The 19,380-nt window shown below is 45.5% G+C and overlaps 2 protein-coding genes across 2 annotated transcripts in view; one reads left to right on the plus strand and one right to left on the minus strand.

Moving 5' to 3' along the window:
- The window catches only part of TRDMT1 (tRNA aspartic acid methyltransferase 1), an 85,838-nt gene extending 75,030 nt beyond the window's left edge, over positions 1 to 10,808 (minus strand). Inside the window, exon 1 of the mRNA XM_089311494.1 lies at positions 10,694 to 10,808. Within this exon, the coding sequence (XP_089167620.1) occupies positions 10,694 to 10,697 (4 nt within the window). The 5' untranslated portion in view covers positions 10,698 to 10,808. The remainder of the gene's footprint in view (positions 1 to 10,693) is intronic.
- On the plus strand, positions 9,810 to 18,259 carry VIM (vimentin). The gene is made up of 9 exons (XM_002717420.6): positions 9,810 to 10,515; positions 11,163 to 11,223; positions 14,119 to 14,214; positions 14,302 to 14,463; positions 15,259 to 15,384; positions 15,885 to 16,105; positions 16,517 to 16,560; positions 16,952 to 17,037; positions 17,896 to 18,259. Exons 1-9 carry the CDS (start codon positions 9,953 to 9,955, stop codon positions 17,935 to 17,937), a joined length of 1,401 nt encoding a protein of 466 aa, XP_002717466.1. The 5' UTR covers positions 9,810 to 9,952; the 3' UTR covers positions 17,938 to 18,259.
- Positions 18,260 to 19,380: the final 1,121 nt, after the last annotated feature.

Consider the following 19,380-nt stretch of genomic DNA (forward strand, 5'->3'; position numbering starts at 1 on the left):
CTGGAGATGTCATCAGCAATAAAACAAAATAACGACGACATGTGAGGCACCATAGTATCGTGAGGTTTAGGGCTTGGAACCTAGATCTGTGTTCAAATCCCAGATCCGTCACGTCCTGGCTGGGTGAGCTTCAAAATATTATTTAACTTATCTGTACCTCAGTTTCTTCATAGGTCAAACAGAGTTGTGAGAATTAAATAAGTTCACACATGCAAAGCACTTTCCATATAGTAGGTTCTCAGTACAAATAAACAACCAGGATGATTGCCATTAGCCTTCCTATGGGGACCAGACTCTGCTTCCAGTAATAATGTCAAAGTGTGCCTGGCTATCATTGCTTAGAGTTCACTAACTAAGGAATAGGAAAGCCAGCACAGAGTTAGCAAAAGAAAAAATCTTGACCCAGAAACACACACAGGGCTCCACCTACACATCTCTAACCCCCTACATTTCTAGAGACAACACATTAGTAAATTATAGAATTGCAAGAGAGCAAGATTTTAAAACTTGTGTATGATGAGCATAATATTTAAGCTTTGTTAAACTGAAGTCCATAATGCCTTTTCTACTATTCCACACAATCATGTGAGTCACAGTACGGTGGATTTCTAGTACATAGTTAATTAGAAAAAGGGAACCTTACTAGTATTTTGGAAAGCATCACAGTAGAATTATGGAGAGGACTGCCGGTTTGCTTATTCTACCATAGTTAACAGAATGATTTGTCTTTGCTCATATCTTGTAAATTTTATGAATTTCCTTAAACTTTTTGCTTTGCATAATTTTGCCACTATTTCAGTTTATATTCCTCCCATGTGCCACATGACTTCATTTAGAGATGCATAGATTTAGGTGGCATTTCTCCAGTGTTCTGTCTTTCGCATTTCATTTCTAAACTCTCCATATTGATCTTCATTACCATAAATAGAAACCAAAGCTTGATGGGGTATATTTAAACCTGGGGTTGATCAAACACATTTAAAAGTAAAGGGAATATAGACTATCCAAAATAAAATCATTGCATTAGCTGAATGAATGTGATATGCCAGACAGAATTAAAGCATCTCCCAACTGTTCATATTTTGAAAGACAGGTCAATTCATTGATGGGATAGAATTATTTTATTTTCCCAAATATTAGAAAGAGATTATAGCTATATAAGTAATCATGTTCCCTTTCCAACTTCACATGTTATCACAAAGATACATCACAAATTATTTAATTTTAGAAATAAAAATGTTAAAAGAAAACTGTGCTACTGAATAAAGTTACTGTTATTACTATCATAGCCCTTACCCACATGACCTTGGCAAAATAGGCAGAGTAAATTCCCTAGATGCCAGTGCACTTGGCAAATTTTCTAGTCATAGCATGACCTTTTTCTGTACCCTAAAGAATGGGAAAAAAGACAGTCTTATAGGCAAGCAGGTAATACACACTAATTTTCTCATGGTTTTCTCACTCTGTCAATAACTAAATTGTGCTGAAATCATTTAGGGCTCTTTCAAATGACATCTCTTTCTTGTAACTAAGCTGCTAAGTTCTGTTTGTTTATTTCAGATCAGGTGAACCAATACTGAAAATCCAGTTTCACTTCTTTGTCTGACGTCAGCTAGATTTATTTTTTCCGCTAGATTTTCCCTATATGTGTTAGTTAGCATCTTTGGTTTCTCCTACATTCTTGACATCTTCTCTTTACTCTGCTATAGATTGTGAATCAGAACTTGATGAAGTTGTCAGTTATATATATATTTCTACAAAGAATTATGATCTGCTTCTACCCACCCCCCCAAAAAATGATCAAAGACATTTCCAGGAGAGTGTCTTCAAGCTTCTTTTTCTCTGATCTTTTAAGAACTGCTTTAGATTGGGCCGGCACTGTGGTGCAATGGGTTAATGCTCTGGCCTGAAGCACTAGCATTCCATATGGGCCCCGGTTCAAGACCTGGCTGCTCCACTTCCAATCCAGCTCTCTGCTACGGTCTGGGAATGCAGTAGAGGATGGCCCAGGTCCTTGGGCCCCTGCCCCCTTATGGGAAACCCAGAAGAAGCTCCTGGTTCCTAGCTTCAGATCAGTGCAGCTTGGGTCGTTGCAGCCAACTGGGGAGTGAACCATCAGATGGAAGACCTCTCTCTCTCTCTGCCTCTCCTTCTCTCTCTCTGTGTAACTCTGACTTTCAAATAAATAAATAAATCTTAAAAAAAAAAAAAAGAACTGCTTTAGAGAATACTGAAGAACTCCCTGACTTTACACAATCCAACGAAACAAGACTATCACACTCAGAGCAGCTACAGAATAATATAAGATAAACTATTTCCCTTAATTGAACAGATTAGTAATGTTGTAGACTGTAAAACCACATGATCCAGTTGTCCATCACCTTTGTGAGATTTTAATGTATATAGGCTGGAGAAAGGAAGATACTTCCAGGTCAAGGGATCACAATTAATCCCCTTTCAAATTAATTTCCCTCCTAAGCATCTCTGTCTACAATGCATGGATTCTTAGTTACCCTGTCCAGGAAGCTCAGGGACTATTCCATGTTGCTTGTCCTGCCCTAACTCCACAGTCTCTAATCTTTATGTATGCTGCAGGTTTCCCTTTCCCATCTACTTGCCCTTCCACAAAACAGCCTTTAATCTCCCGAATTCACCCTCCGCAGCACACCAGAGCAACCCCTCTAAAAAGACAGCTACAAACATTTCTTTCTCTTGTGGAAAATCGCAGCAAATTCCCACTGCCCACCACATTAATTATCAACTCCTCTCCCTGGCATTTGGTCCTCCAACGCATGGGCCCATGTTAGCTTTCAGCTCCCTTTATCCCCTGCAACTGTTCCACGATCCAGCAACTCTTGAGATTCTTGCTGTTTCTGAAATGTGCCCAGCACTGTCATCTACACAATGTTTACTTACACCATCATCTTAGAACATACTTTCTCTACCATGATAAGCTACAGAAATAGTACCATCCCCCTAATACCACCTTTTTTTTAACAAAAGGTTTATTTATTTGAAAGAGTTATAGAAAGGGAGAGGGAGAAGGAGAGTGAGAAGGAGAGAGAGAATCTTCAATCCACCGGTTTACTCACTAAATGGCTACAACTGTTGGGGCTGAGTCAGACCGAAGCCAGGAGTCTGGAACTCTATCTGGGTCTCCTACATCGGTGCAGGGCCCCCAAGCACTTAGGGTATTTTCTGTTGCTTTCCCTGGCTCATTAGCAGGGAGCTGGATGGGAAGTGGAGCAGTCAGGATTCAAACCAGTGTTCCTTTGGAATGCCGGTCTTGCAGGTGGTAGCTTAACCTGCTGCACCACAATGCTGGCCCCAAATGTTATCTTTTCTAAGCGTTTTCTGATCTCCCCCAAAATGAAATCCAGTTTTCATATGATATGGTCATTTCTTCATCTAAATCCTATAGTATTTAATTCTTGTCTAGGAGTTCTTTAAAGGCATGAAGAGTTTCTTACTAAAAATCATTGCAGGCAGTGTATCAGATGGATACAGTAGGTTTCCCCCACCCCCATTATCCACCAGAATATGTTCCAAGACTCCCAGTTGATGCTGAAACAGCAGATAGTACTGAATCCTATATCTGAAGGTTTATACTATGTTTTTTTCTACACGTACATACCTATGATAAAGTTTAACTTATAAATTAGGCAAATAAAATATTTTTTTTTTTGACAGGCAGAGTGGACAGTGAGAGAGACAGAGAGAAAGGTCTTCCTTTGCCATTGGTTCACCCTCCAATGGCCGCCGACGCCGGCGTGCTGGGGCCGGCGCACCGTGCTGATCCGAAGGCAGGAGCCAGGTGCTTATCCTGGTCTCCCATGGGGTGCAGGGCCCAAGCACTTGGGCCATCCTCCACTGCACTCCCTGGCCACAGCAGAGAGCTGGCCTGGAAGAGGGGCAACTGGGACAGAATCAGGCACCCCAATCGGGACTAGAACCCGGTGTGCTGGTGCCGCAAAGCGGAGGATTAGCCTATTGAGCCGCGGTGCCGGCCTGCAAATAAAATATTAACAATAACTAATAATAAAATAGAACAATTCTAATGATATAATAAAAGTTCCATGAATGTAAGCTAGCTCTCTCTCTCCCTTTCTCTCTCTCTCTCTTTCGAAATATTTAAGTGTGCTTTAATGTACTTCTGAACCAATGTTGACTACAGGAACCTTAAATCACCCATAACTGAAATCTTAGAAAGCAAAACTTTGGAGAAAGCAAGACTACGATGCCCCTATCTGTTGAATATGATGTGAGGAAAGATCTGAGGGTGGGAAAGTGTGGCATATTCGCGGACCAGAGAGGAAGTTAGCAATTCCATTGTCATTACTGACTGCTGGGAACAACAGGAAATGGAGACAAATGTGCACAATGACACGGCTTCCAAAGGCCAGATTCAGCTAGGATCCTCAATCTCCTCTGCTGCAAACTTTGTTTCCTTCATGGTCTTTATTAAAACGTGCCTCTGTTTCGCCTGTTCCTTTATTCGATTGTCATCTGGCTGTACCCCATATGCATGCGTGCAGACTCCACATTCCAAAAGGGCTTAGACTATGCCTACCTTTTTCACTCTCCCCGGTGTCTAACAGAGTGGTTGGTACACGGTACATATTCAGTAAACGTGTCCTGAGTAAATGAGTGAAGGCTGCAGATTGTAATATCCTATAAAATGCAACCACATCTAAAGTGACTAGCACAGTGCTTAAACATAAGAATCATCAGTAGATATTAGCCCTCAACTCTTTTCTCCCACAGATTATCCATGCATTGATTCCTACCTTCCACAAATGTCCCCAGTGCTTTCCCAGCCACTGGATACACAGTGGTGACCAAAAGAGAAACAGATCCCTCCACCCCTAATGAAGGGATGAGCAATTCCCTTTGGCACACCATAGAATCTTAACGAAGTTTTTTTTTTTTTACTTTTATTTAATGAATATAAATTTCCAAAGTACAGCTTATGGATTACAATGGCTCCCCCCCCCATAACGTCCCTCCCACCTGCAACCCTCCCCTTTCCCTCTCCCTCTCCCCTTCCATTCACATCAAGATTCATTTTCAATTCTCTTTATATATAGATCAGTTTAGCATATATTAAGTAAAGATTTCAACAGTTTGCACCCACATAGAAACACAAAGTGAAAAATACTGTTTGAGTACTAGTTATAGCATTAAATCACAATGTACAGTACATTAAGGACAGAGATCCTACATGAGGAGTAAGTGCACAGTGACTCCTGTTGTTGACTTAACAAATTGACACTCTTGTTTATGGCTTCAGTAATCACCCTAGGCTCTTGTCATGAGTTGCCAAGGCTATGGAAGCCTTTTGAGTTCACCAACTCTGATCATATTTAGACAAGGTCGTAGTCAAAGTGGAAGTTCTCTCCTCCCTTCAGAGAAAGGTACCTCCTTCTTTGATGACCTGTTCTTTTCACTGGAATCTCACTCGCAGAGATCTTTCATTTAGGAAGTTTTTAAGAAAAAGGAATTACAGCCCAAAGACAGATGCATTTGTAAGCTGGAAGAATGGAAGCCAATCGCAGACAGCAATCTAACAGACGAGTGGACACAGGAAGCAAGGGGACATGTACTCACTGGAACTGAGCAATCCAAGAGTAGGGAAGTGGCAATGATGATTACTTTGCTGGGATGTTCCAAAGAGACAGGAAAGTTGGAAAGAGAAGCTGCTGTGGTTGGTGGGGTTTAGGGCGTGAGATAAGCTAAGACCAATTTTGGGTGTGATGCCTCTGAAGAGACAGAGCAGAATCTGGGTGACAATGATGAACTCACAAAGTATGGACTTGGAGCGCAGGTAGAAAGGAATCTCCCTGCTGATCTAATATGAATCATTGACACAACCTAACATAAAACATGACATTCTCTGTGTCTGCCAATGTACTCCGAGGGAAATTGCTCCTACGCCAAAGGATCTTTGCTAATTTCAGTCCCCTCAGTTCCAGGGACACAGTTGGTCCCTAAATAGTGTTTATGAATTGAATGCCTGATAGTATGAAAAATTTCAACACCAATCAAAGATAAATGACAAGTATATATTGGACTCAGAAAAGAGCCTCAATTTAAATTCTTGTCATCTCCTTCCACACCCCACTAGCTCTACAACAGGAGAAAACTGTGAGCTTGAGCCTTAGACCCCAAATTTGTGAACTGGAGAACCAAGTCTACATTGCAGGCTGCTGCAAGAGCATTAACTTAAATTAAATGCATGCACAATGCTTGCCATTCCGTAGACATAAAAATTAATGCACTTAGGGTATTGTTCATTAGTATCTTTATTATTGTGCCATTTAGGTTTTGCAACAGTTTTCACCCTCTCACTTCATCTACCTTCTTGCTTTCAACACTTCACCCAGACAGTCCTGCTGTGGCATAGCCACCATTCCCAAAGCCTCCACAGGCCACTAAGCTCCTGTGCACACGGCTGGCTGGGCTGTCAGTTCACATCAACCAGTCCAACTGACATCGCCAGAGCTTGCAAATTCCAAAATCACTGCTAGAACTCCAAATGTAGTCGTGTTTATGCCTGGCCTACAAATCATACCACCGTGTCCTTATTCATGCACCACTTGCATCATGCAATGTTTAAACCAGATTCATGATCCAGCACTCAAAAATACTTCTCAGATTTTTCTGGCAAAAAAAAAAAATACAAAAATTGAGAAATCTATGTCTGTGTACAGGTTGCTTTCAAAAGTTAACTAAGACCATAGATAATAGAGACAGCAGGATACATTATCAAGCTCAAGGATGTGAGTTCAGACATAACGAATCCTAACTGATGACTTCTTATTGAGGCATAGGGCTAGGCATGGATATGTTATCTCAGTGTGAATTCTTTCCAAAGTCTCCCGCATTCTACATGAGTGAGTGAAAGTGTTTCTGTAACTCTCATCTTTCAGCATTCTGCAGTCTACCTCCAATTATGGCGATTTCTCACAGGGAGGACAAATTGGGTACTGCACATGTGTATAGGTGTGTGTATATATCAGGGTGCCTAAAAATATTTGTGGAAAATAGAATTAAAAATCAGTTTATATTGGGGCAAAAAACTTGAAATTATGCACACAAAGAGTCTTCAGAATGTTCACAGGAAATGTACCTAGTGAAAAAATTTGCATGGATTTCAACATTTTCTGCACAAAAATAAACTTACCTTTTAATTCCACTTTCTGTGAACTTTCTGAAGTATCTTTGGTACTATATATATGTATATATATATATATATGCTTGACATATATTATATATAATTACATATACTACATGGGATATATAAATCTAACAGCTGTGGCCATACCCCCAGGCTTACCATAGCCCTGAGACTACAGAATGGTGACAGGCTAGAAAGAAGTAGCACCCCTAGAGGATGAAGAGGATGAAAGCCTGCCCCAGAACCACCACTGCCCTGCGGAATGTGCTGTGGGTGCAGGCGGGGCCCGTGGCCACACCACACCACAGCCTTGCCCTCATTTTCCATAGTGAGTCAGTCATCAAGTGGCCCCTGACCGCGCCACCGCATTGCACTGGGATCAGCATTTCACGCAGGGGGAAGGTCCAGCCTCTCCTCTCCCCAAAGGGAGGTGACTTGCCATTCAAAGGGTTGCAGGCAAACTTACAATGGTGACATTTGCTGAGCAGTGGCTTGAATAAAGGGCCCTCAGAAAGGCAAGACCTTAACGTGGAACATAGGCTAGTCCCAGGAATGCCCCTCAGCCTCCAGTGAATAAGGGAACAAAGGACAGCCACAGCAGGAGAGCTGGCCTTAGAGGGTCCTGTGGCAGGTCCTTGGCAGTGCCATTCACCAGGACTCACTGAGATGAGGTAAACTAAACATTGCTCAAAGAGGTTTGTACAAAAAAGGCTATGCTACACCCTTCAATTGCCACCACATGCTTTTTCTTAAATGCCAGGTGATTTCCAGTACCCGGTCCCCACCCAAAGAGGGTGCAGGAATCTGTTTCCTGTACAATCAATTTACAGAGGTTCTGCAGTTCACCGGTTCGGTACTCCCTAAGTATTCCAGATACTCCGACACCTGTGGTTCTTCAATTGCTGCTTCATCAAAAGAACACTGGCTTGCCTGTCCCTCCATCTCGTGTGTGTGTGTGTGTGTGTGTGTGTGAGAGAGAGAGAGAGAGAGAGACGACTCAATTCCACGTAACTAACAGTGAAACAATAGCCTCTGAGTTCAGCGGTTTCCCCAGAGAGGTTAAAGCGGCTACATCGGAACATTCCCTCCGTGTCCTGATCTCCAAGTTTTTTTTTGTCCTCTAGACAAAAGGCTTCCCCAGCTCCAAGTCCAATCCCACGAATTCCTCTGGAAAACAGGACCTGAGACATTTCCCGAACAATGCACTGGAACCCTGCACTATGCATCGCTAAAATTAACACATACATTCGGTCATTTGAGTTGTATAATTGCCTTTCACTTGAACTCACGAGTCAAAGTGGAGTTTTTAAGCAGCGCCTAATTAATTCTTTCATTGGCTCCCACGTCACCTATAACGACTTCCACCCGCAGAAAAACTGGTGAGCACTGAATTCGGTTGTGCAACTACGGACTCGAGTTTCCTCTTTCACCCAGAACTTCGAGATCCTGTTCAGAGTCGGGTGTGGCCTCACAGTAGGGGCGGGGGGAGGAAGGGGGCGGACGAAAGGAGCCCGGGCGGGCGAGGGCGGCAGGGAACCGTGCAAAGCCAGGTCTTCAACCAGCGCCTTCAAGAGCGCCCAGACCCATGCCTGGTGACGCTCCAAGGGCTGCAGAAGTTTCTCACGAGCGAGAAGTTCGCAGCCTGGGAGCAAAGCCAGACTTCGGCGAGTTCTGAAAAACTTAGGGGCGCTCTTGTGCCCCCAGCCCGGGCCGCACACATCAAAGCGGAGGCCCAGCTCCAAATCAGTGGAGATTGGAGCGATAAGTGCGCGCGGGGCCCGCGGAAACTTGAGTCAAGCTCGTCTAACGGTTTCCCCTGAACCGCTAGGTGCCCTACCCCTCGGCGGGGTGCTGTGAGTCACCGCCCGTGACTCAGCGACCCCACCCTTCTCCCCTGGGCTTCCCTCGGCCGCCGCCTCGCAGCTCGGCCGTCCCAAGCTGGACTGAGCCCCTGAGTCCCTGGACGAGACCGGGCCGGAGCCCCCTAAAGAGGACACACTGAGAAGCGTCGCGCGCAGAGGAGCCCGCCCTTGCAAACAGGCGGTGCCCGAGGCTGCGCGAAGCCCCGCGCTGCGTCTCTGGCTGTGTGCGCCCCCACCCCGCGCTCCAATCTCGGGCGCTCTTTGTCTCTTTCTCCTCCGCGCCTGGCGATCTGCTGGATCCCTTACTCCCCCTGTTCATGCCCCTTGCCCGCAGGTCTCCCCATCCAGAGGCTCCCAAACCGCAGCAATCCAGGCGCCACGCACCGCTCCCGCCCGCGCGCCTCCTCCCACGCCCCCTGGGCCGGGTGCCCGGGACCCTTTTGGTCCAGATCCAAGCGGATCCCCACACCCACCACGGCGCAACCCCGCCTTCATTAACATCCTGGGATGAAAAAGAGTTCCGGCCATCCTGAGGAAAGCCCCAGAAAGTCTCAGCGTAGCCCAGCCCAGCCCACGAAGTAACGGGACGTGGCCCAGGCCAGAGCCTCAGACTGGGAAGGCTCCAGGGCGCCCCCGCCCCAAGCCCCGGCCCACCCTTCCCACTTCTCGCCGGGTCCCCATTGGCTGGCGCTCACGGCGGCTAGGATGGCAGTGGGAGGGGACCCTCTTTCCTAACCGGGTTATAAAAACAGCGCCCTCGACGGGGTCCCGTCCTCTGCCACTCTCGCTCCGAGGTCCCCGCGCCAGAGACGCAGCAGCGCTTCCACCGCCCACACCCACCGCGCCCTCGCTCTCTTCTCGGAGCCCGTCCGCGCCGCCGCAGCCGCCCAGCCCACCACCGCCCTTTGCAGCCATGTCCACTAGGTCCGTGTCCTCGTCCTCCTACCGCAGGATGTTCGGCGGCCCGGGCACCGCCAGCCGGCCGAGCTCCAGCCGGAGCTACGTGACCACGTCCACCCGCACCTACAGCCTGGGCAGCGCGCTGCGCCCCACCAACAGCCGCAGCCTCTTCTCCTCGGGGTCGGGGACCGCGTACGTCACGCGCTCCTCGGCGGGGCGCCTGCGGAGCAGTGTGCCCGGCGTGCGGCTGCTGCAGGACTCGGTGGATTTCTCCCTGGCCGACGCCATCAACACCGAGTTCAGGAACACCCGCACCAACGAGAAGGTGGAGCTGCAGGAGCTGAATGACCGCTTCGCCAACTACATCGACAAGGTGCGCTTCCTGGAACAGCAGAACAAGATCCTTCTGGCCGAGCTCGAGCAACTCAAGGGCCAGGGCAAGTCCCGCCTGGGGGACCTCTACGAGGAGGAGATGCGGGAGCTGCGCCGGCAGGTGGACCAGCTCACCAACGACAAGGCCCGCGTCGAGGTGGAGCGCGACAACCTGGCCGAAGACATCATGCGGCTCCGGGAGAAGTAAGGCTTGCGGGGCCCCGGGAGGGAGCTGGGACCGGGCCCCCCCGAGAGGGCTGCCACGCCCTTGGGGCGTTGGCCGGGGCGGCTGCAGCCTAGGGGACTGCAGGGGCGCGGCAATGTGGCTGCGGCGGCGCAGCCCCGCCCTGAACCCGAGCCGTGCGGTTAGCATTTCCCTTACCCATAACCCAAGTAGGTCCGTTTCAAGTTAAGAGATTTCTTAAAACGACCGCTTTGTGCGTGCTCGAAGGCCCTTGGGCACGACCGAAGCGACGGGCCCAAACTTTCAGAAAGTTTCCCGGCCCCTGCTGGCACGCTGCCAGTCCCCAGGCGGGAGGAGGAGGGGGAGGCTGCGGAGGAAGCAAGACAAAGGGATGGCCGAGGGTCCCCAGGGGCGGGGCGGCGGCTGCCACTGGCATCGCCTTTCCACGCCGGGCCGCCCCAGGTCCCGCGAAAACCCGCCGGGGAGAGTGGTGCCGAAGGCTGCGGTCGCTCGTCTGCTGCCCGCTGGGGTGGCGCCGTGGCTCGTGGCTCGCGGCTCGCGGCTCGGGACTCGCGACTCGCGGTCGGGCGACGTGGTGGCTGGGTGTGGCCGCCCCGCCCCCGGCGGTTTCCCGGTTCCTCTTTGGCTGACGAGCAATTGTTTTCAGGTTGCAGGAGGAGATGCTGCAGAGAGAGGAAGCCGAGAGCACCCTGCAGTCTTTCAGACAGGTTTGTGGACTCCCTCCCCCCCCCCCCCCAAGGCGGCCTCAGGGCCACACCCAGCCACCCCGCCGGCCCGCTCTCAAAGTTTCTAACTTTTCAGTCTATAAGCGCAAAACTTCACATCTGTGCGCAAAGCCCCCTAGCGGCGGCAAGACCACGGCTTAGAGCCTCTCAGTAAAAAAAACCCTTGAATGATTTCCTTAGTTGCTTAGGACATAAAGTCTTTTATACTTTTTTGTTTTGTTTTGTTTCAACAGTTATTTTCCCCCCAAGACATATTTTTTCATATCATTTTTGCAACACATTAACATTCGGATTGCGAACAGTTACAGTTTGGCTTAGATTCTGGTTTGCTAAAGCCAAGCTGGTTGACTTTTTACAAGGCCACAAAAAGCGCAGTTAGGCCCTGTGGCTTCCAATGTAAAATGTGTTGGAGGATGAGACGCTGGCATGCAGCCAGTAGGCTGCTTCCCTGCTCTGCAAGTCTATTGTGGCGTTCAAGTTAGGTGGAAGTTATCACTAGGCACAGCCATCTGCGCGCTCAGCTGAAGGGTGTTAGTGGTTCCCATGGGCTTCACCAGGAATGTAGATACAGACGTGCTGGCAAATGTGGTGGCCCTAGACAGACATAATAGGAGTCTTTGTGTTCCCAGAACAGCTTTGCTGCAGGCTACATTCTCATTGAGAATGTAGTGATGTAAGCACAGTTCTCATTGGACAGAAGTATTTGCCAACATCAGCTACCTACTCTCTGGCCCAGACTTGGGAAGGCTGCGATGTGAAACCTTGCACACGCTACAGTCATTCTTTGTGTTTTGAAAGACCTGTATGGGGGTCTTTGACACTATCTCCATCAACAAAAATAACTGCAGAGTGTTTTTTTTTTTTTTTTTTTTTGGCTCTAAAGTTAGATGGACTTAAAGGAATTTTAACTTACAATTGGAATCCTAAAACAGGAAGATCCCCATCATGGCTTGGTTCTCTGGAACATTCACTGGGGTTGGCTACCAAACACACTCAGGTGAACAGTCTAGGATAACATTTTGAAGATTTGCCTCATTAATCGAAACACAGCAATGTGTGGTTGCTGCCTCTGATCACTGTTCCTGATTTTTACCCCCATAACATGATATAATAGATCCCCCGTTGAGGAAAAAAATAAGGGAAAAAATCCTCATTCTCTTCAATGATATAAGAAGTAAAATATCTATATTTTCCTGTGCTTAACAAGAAGCAAAAACACTAATTTTTTCCAAGTTGGGTCTTTTTATTATCACTCACTCCTTATTCACTTTTGCATGATGGTTTTAGAAGTGTCTCAACATTTTAAGACTAGAAAACTGTAAACTGGACCCCAAATGTAGTTGCTTATAAGAGAAGGGGTATAAGGACCTAACTTAGCACATTCCCTTGAGTGGAAATGAAATCCTAACTGCAAGATCACACATTTTTAATTGGAATGTAGAAGGAGAGCAAGAGCTGCAAAGATTCTTACATGCAAGCATTTGACCATTCTGAAACAGGTTAAGGAACTGAATCAACACCGGGCAAGTACAAAGACGGACACGCCCTTAAAGGACAAGTCAGGGAGTTTCAGAATAGTCCACCAGAGAAAGCAAAGCGAATATAGTTCAAATTTCTATTCCTTAATTGCCTAAACTGCACCTTTGTGAAGGCACACCCTGAATTCAGCATTGGGTGGCTACTTGGTATAAATCTAGCCTTGCAATTAACCATGTAGTTGCTTTGAAGAAAGAAAAAGAACTTACAGATATGCCAAAACTTTTTAAAAATTAATTAATTTGAGAGACAGGGAGGGAGAGGGAGAGAATTCCCATCCCTTAGTTCACTCCCCAAATCCCCTGAATGGCCAGGGCTGGCCCTGGCTGACGCTGGGAGCTGGGAACTCATTTCAGGGTTTCCACACGAGCAGCAGGAACCCACTTATTCTGCACCATTACTGCTGCCTCCCATTAGCAGCAAACTGGAGTCAAGAGCCAGTGGCGAGTGTTCAGCCCAGCGAGTTTTCAGCCCAGCCACTCTGATATGGGACACGGGACACAGGGCGGGCAGAGTGGACAGTGAGAGAGAGAGAGAAAGAGTCAGAGAGAAAGGTCTTCCTTTTGCCATTGGTTCATCCTCCAATGGCCGCCGCCGCCGGCGCCGGCGCATCGTGCTGATCCGATGGCAGGAGCCAGGTGCTTTTCCTGGTCTCCCATGCGGGTGCAGGGCCCAAGCACTTAGGCCATCCTCCACTGCATTCCCTGGTCCCAGCAGAGAGCTGGCCTGGAAGAGGAGCAACAGGGACAGAATCTGGCGCCCCCAACCGGGACTAGAACCCGGTGTGCCGGCGCCGCTAGGCGAAGGATTAGCCTAGTGAGCCACGGCGCCAGCCATGGACGGGCATCTTAACTGCTCAGCCAAGCACTTACTTGCCCTGTGCTGAAACTTCTTCTCTACATGTACTCTTATGGACATGAAATTGTAGAGTCCAATTTACTTCTATTATCATGTTATTGCAAGAAATTACAAAAAAAAGTTTTGAAAATGCTATGGCATTGATTTTCTAGATTAAAAAAATAATAAAGCCTTACTGGCAAAATATGGGCTCAGTAATAATAGAGTGCAGCTTACAATGTTGGCATACATTTATCTATTTTAAATTGGCTATTAGGCACCATGAGTACAGCACAGTGGGTCCAAATTCAAACTCAAAAAGCATACAACATAGCATAGTACTAAGTGACTTGTAAACTTATTTGAGGATCATGAAATTTATCAACCATGTTTTCCACAGTAAGGAGACCAGACGGGATATGTATGGTTAATTTCAAAAGAATGAGTGAGCTAAACCTACGCATCAGCGTCCCCCATGCCCTGTCTTTTCTCTTTTGAAAACAGGACGTTGACAATGCTTCTTTGGCACGTCTTGACCTTGAACGTAAAGTGGAATCCTTGCAGGAAGAGATTGCCTTTTTGAAGAAACTGCACGATGAGGTAAGCGGAGCAGCCTTTAGAGAGTCAGTGAGGGCAGAGCTGCTGTCGGAGCTGGCACGGCTGACCTCCCGTCTGTCCTTTTCTCAGGAAATCCAGGAGCTGCAGGCCCAGATCCAGGAACAGCATGTCCAGATCGACGTGGATGTCTCCAAGCCTGACCTCACAGCTGCCCTGCGTGACGTACGTCAGCAGTACGAAAGTGTGGCTGCCAAGAACCTCCAGGAGGCAGAAGAATGGTACAAGTCCAAGGTATGCAATGAGGCAGTGTGGTCAGAACAAAAGAAAAGTATTTTTTCGATCTGGAAATACTGCACCTGCCGGTAATTCCTAGATAGATTTTAGCTCCAATCAAAAGTTGGCTTTCGGCCGGCGCCGCGGCTCACTAGGCTAATCCTCCACCTTGCGGCGCCGGCACACCGGGTTCTAGTCCCGGTCGGGGCGCCGGATTCTGTCCCGGTTGCCCCTCTTCCAGGCCAGCCCTCTGCTGTGGCCAGGGAGTGCAGTGGAGGATGGCCCAGGTGCTTGGGCCCTGCACCCCATGGGAGACCAGGAAAAGCACCTGGCTCCTGGCTCCTGCCATCGGATCAGCGCAGCGAGCCGGCCGCAGCGTGCCGACCGCGGCAGCCATTGGAGGGTGAACCAACGGCAAAAGGAAGACCTTTCTCCCTGTCTCTCTCTCTCACTGTCCACTCTGCCTGTCAAAAAAAATAAATAAATAAATAAATAAAAATAAAAAAAAAAAGAAAAAAAAAAGTTGGCTTTCACTTATTCAAATTTTGTTGCTGCGGCCTCCCTACTGCTCACATCACTTCCTGTAGTCTAGCAGCTTCCCTTTCTGCTAATCTTCCTCCACCTACTTCAAAGAAAACCTCAAAACTTTGCACTTGACCTTCACCATTTTTAAAAAAGTACAAATGAATTCTGTTTGAAACTGTCAGCATCAGCATTCCACTGCTCTTTCTCTGCTTTAAGTGTAGACAGTGGGGCAGAATGGTGTGATCTCTTGAATGTGGGCAGTCTACATTACTGATGTCTTTCCAACAGTTTGCTGACCTCTCTGAGGCTGCCAACCGGAACAACGATGCCCTGCGCCAGGCAAAGCAGGAGTCAAATGAGTACCGCAGACAGGTGCAGTCCCTCACCTGCGAAGTGGATGCGCTTAAAGGAACTGTGAGTACCACACGACAATGCAAGAGTGAAAAGAATGAGCTCGGGCCCATTCTACTGACCAAACTAACAGTGATATCTGAAACAAAATTTTAAATGAAAAAAATATGACACACCAAAGAAAATGAGTTATCAAGAAAGACTCAAAAAGCAGTAGATGGAGATCTTGAAGGTTTTAGCTTACATTTAGGGGAACTTCAAAAGTTTCATGGAAAATAGAATTAAAAGGTAAGTGTTTCCTTTTTTGGGGGTGAGTTTTTGATGCATAAACTTTTGAAATCCATGCATGGTTTTTCATAATACACATTTTCCATGAACTTTTGAAGACCACTCTTATATCATTAATTCTAGTAGAGGGATATGGTACTTAATATTCTCCATCTAAGATTACAGTGGTCACCATTTGCCACTTCAGAAAAACATGGCAAATGATCTGTACATGGTTCTGGAAATAGCCGGATTTTTCTAGGAAATAACATTGAAGCCTTTCTCACCTCCTCCAGAACGAGTCCCTGGAACGCCAGATGCGTGAAATGGAAGAGAACTTTGCTGTTGAAGCTGCTAATTACCAAGACACTATTGGCCGCCTGCAGGATGAGATTCAGAACATGAAGGAAGAAATGGCTCGCCACCTTCGCGAGTACCAAGACCTGCTCAATGTCAAGATGGCTCTGGACATTGAGATCGCCACCTACAGGAAGCTGCTGGAAGGCGAAGAGAGCAGGTACGGAGCGCAGACTTTTGGATGCGTGAATTAAAAGTTGCCATTGGAAAGACAGTTTTGCTGTTCTCTTCTATACATTATCTCATGTTGTCTTTCCAACAATTCTTCAAGGTAGCTCCTTTCCATTTTGTATAGATGAGGCTCAGGGAGAGCAACTCGCCCTAGTCAGTCAGTAGCACAGCTAGGACTTGAACCCACAACTCTATCAAGGCCTATACTTTTCCAGCTCATGCCCCTATGGAGTAAAATGTTTTAACTACAAAAGTAGCCCAATCCTGGATAAATGCATCTGCAACAGATTTCTAACTTCTACATTACAAGAGTAAATTTTCGATAAAAAGCAGTATATAACTTTGTTCCTTGTTGAAGTTTTTGCAACAAGTTTACTATTTCTCTTCATTTTTTTTGTAGGATTTCTCTGCCTCTTCCAAACTTTTCTTCTCTGAACCTGAGGGGTAAGCATTTTATTTCATTTTATGAAAAATTTCAGCAGCTTGTAACCCATTCTATTTATGGTAAAGCACTCATTTGTTTAATCATACCTGGGAAATGCTACACAAGAGAAAATGCTAAAAAAAATCCTTGACTTTCAAACCCAAATTTTTTCTTGCATTCTGTGCTTCAGATTAAATGTAAACTCCATTTTATTTTTTCCTGATGGAGTCACAGTGAAGTATTATCTTACCCTGATACTAACTCAGTGTTAGGTACTGGGTTTTCAAATAGACAGTAACCTTTGGAATTGTTTTGGGAGTAGCACTTTAAACAATTGTAAAAAGAAGTAATTCTTTGAGTTAAATGGGTACTTGTTCTGTAATTTCATTTTTGGCCTATTTCTTTCTTCAGAAACTAATCTGGAATCACTCCCTCTGGTTGACACCCACTCAAAAAGGACACTTCTGATTAAGACAGTTGAGACCAGAGATGGACAGGTTGGTATCTTTTAAATAAAAAATGGATAAATTCAGACAGGCTTTGATATCCTTTTAAGTCAATAAATCTGCATATCAGATACAGCAAGCTAATTTGAGGGGTTCTGGTTTCTCTTCTGTCTTTTTTTTTTTTTTTTTTTAAAGCAGACTACTTCTTCCAGCTAATTAGACAACTAATTATTTGGCTCTCAGATATGAAGGTGGAATAGCAATCTTCTTGCTGCACTCACTCCCAAATTAGTGATTTGCAATGGCATGTCATCTGAAATGGGATGAAAGTTCATTCTGTTACTCCCTAGACAAGCTTCACTCGACTACCCCAACATAAGAAGCATTTTGATCCTGGACATACAGCCTTCTACTGTCTGTCTCCCAGGCACTCTTAAATCCATCTACACAGTATAAGGATGTGCCATCTGACCAATTAGTATTTTGTTACCTCTCCATGCCAGGAAAGAGATGATTGTAATTTATTGCGATCTTTGTGAAATCTTGTCTTGCATGTAGATTTGAAATGTACTTGGTATACATTTTGATGTCTTTATAGCTTATAAACATGACTACATAGGATTATTGTAGCATCTGTCATAAATATTAGCTTTTGATAAATTTTTCTTTTTATAAATCACATTCCATTGAATATTTACTTTGCCTGCAGGTGAATAGTGTCTTGCACATGTCTCCTGCCGCCCCCTACACCACTCCCCAGATGTAACCCTGGCTATGTAACCTTCTAGCTTGCACAATAAATTCAACAGGATTAGTAGGATTTTCCTTGCCATCACTAATGGGATAATTAAATCTTCAGCATGTAGTATATACTTGATTTGAATTTTGTTTTTTTTTTTTTTTTAACAGGTTATCAACGAAACTTCTCAGCATCACGATGACCTTGAGTGAAAATCAAGCACATCCTGTGCAGCCATGTATTACCAGCAAGACTAAAAAAAAAGAAATGCATATCTTAAAGAAACAGCTTTCAAGTGCCTTTCTGCAGTTTTTCAGGAGCGCAAGATAGATTTGTAATAGGAATAAGCTCTAGTTCTTAACAACAGACACTCCAAAAAGATTTAGAAAAAAGTTTACAACATGATCTAGTTTACGAAGAAGTCTTGTGCTGGAATACTTTTTAAAAAGTATTTTTGAATACCATCAAAACTGCTTTTTTCCAGCAAGTACCTGATCAACTTGTTTCTGCTTCAATAAATCTTTGGAAAAACTCTTTTGTTGTTTTACTCATTTGATACTATCTGAACAGTTCTCTATTTGGCCTTATTGGTTAATTTGCCACTAACATGATGTTTAGATTAACTTAGTAAATTCAGCTGATCTATGCTTGAGGTATAGTTTTTAATTTGTTCATTTCAGATACAGCTTACTTCTAATCAAATATTATTTTTAAAATTCACAAAAGGATGCTGTATAATAACTTATACCAAAATGATGATAGGTTCTTTCAGAACATGAATTCAGAATGGTTCTTGTCCACATACAATTTCAGTTCTAGCAAATAGACTTCTTGAAATTAAAAAAAATTAAAACTTTATTCTTAGTATGTGTAGCATTAAGTAGCACAAATTCCACTATGAAAGTTACATTCTAGAGCCCTGCCAAGACGTAGGCTTTCCACCTTCCTCAGAAAGGTGCAGAGATACGGGACAAAATCAGCAAGTCACAATGTAGGAAACTCACTGCCTGCTTGTGTGTGTATATTTCTATATCTAAGTGATATCCACACCTCAATCTACATAAATTGCTTTAAAATATGTATTTTTCTGAAAGGCAGATTGACAGAAGGAGAGATAGTGAGCTGCTATTCACTGGTTTATACCAATGTAACAGCTATAACAGCTGAGACTTGTCCAGGCTAAAGCCAGGGGTCTGTAACTCCACCTGGCTCTCGCTTGTTGGTGATAGCGATCCAAGTACTTGGGCCATCATCTGCCCTCCTAGGTTCATTAACAGGAAGCTGAACTGGAAACAGAACAGCCAGGTCTCAAGCTTGTTTTCTGTTCTTTAGCCACTTCACCGCCCTCCTAACCCTACTTCCAAACCTGTGTCCTCTTCCACTGTTATCTCACCTTTGGCTTACGGGGTCATCCAGGGAAGACTCAGCCCTCTGTTGGATTTCTTCCCACAGAAAAGCCTTTAGTACTTTTTTCGATTACAAAGCAAGCCATGCCCACCCCCAACCACCTTCCACTCCAGGGAGAAAGGAATCAGGACAGGTTCTGCCCATACATATTGAGAACATTGGGCTCCCTACCCTTAAAAATCCCTTCCAGCTCTTTCTAAAAATCACATCCCAGGAATGGAAAAGATGAGCTAGCCTTCCTTATCAGT

Source organism: Oryctolagus cuniculus, chromosome 13 (assembly GCF_051225735.1).
Source record: "Oryctolagus cuniculus isolate XC-2025 breed Fujian yellow rabbit chromosome 13, ASM5122573v1, whole genome shotgun sequence".
Lineage (NCBI taxonomy): Eukaryota > Metazoa > Chordata > Mammalia > Lagomorpha > Leporidae > Oryctolagus > Oryctolagus cuniculus.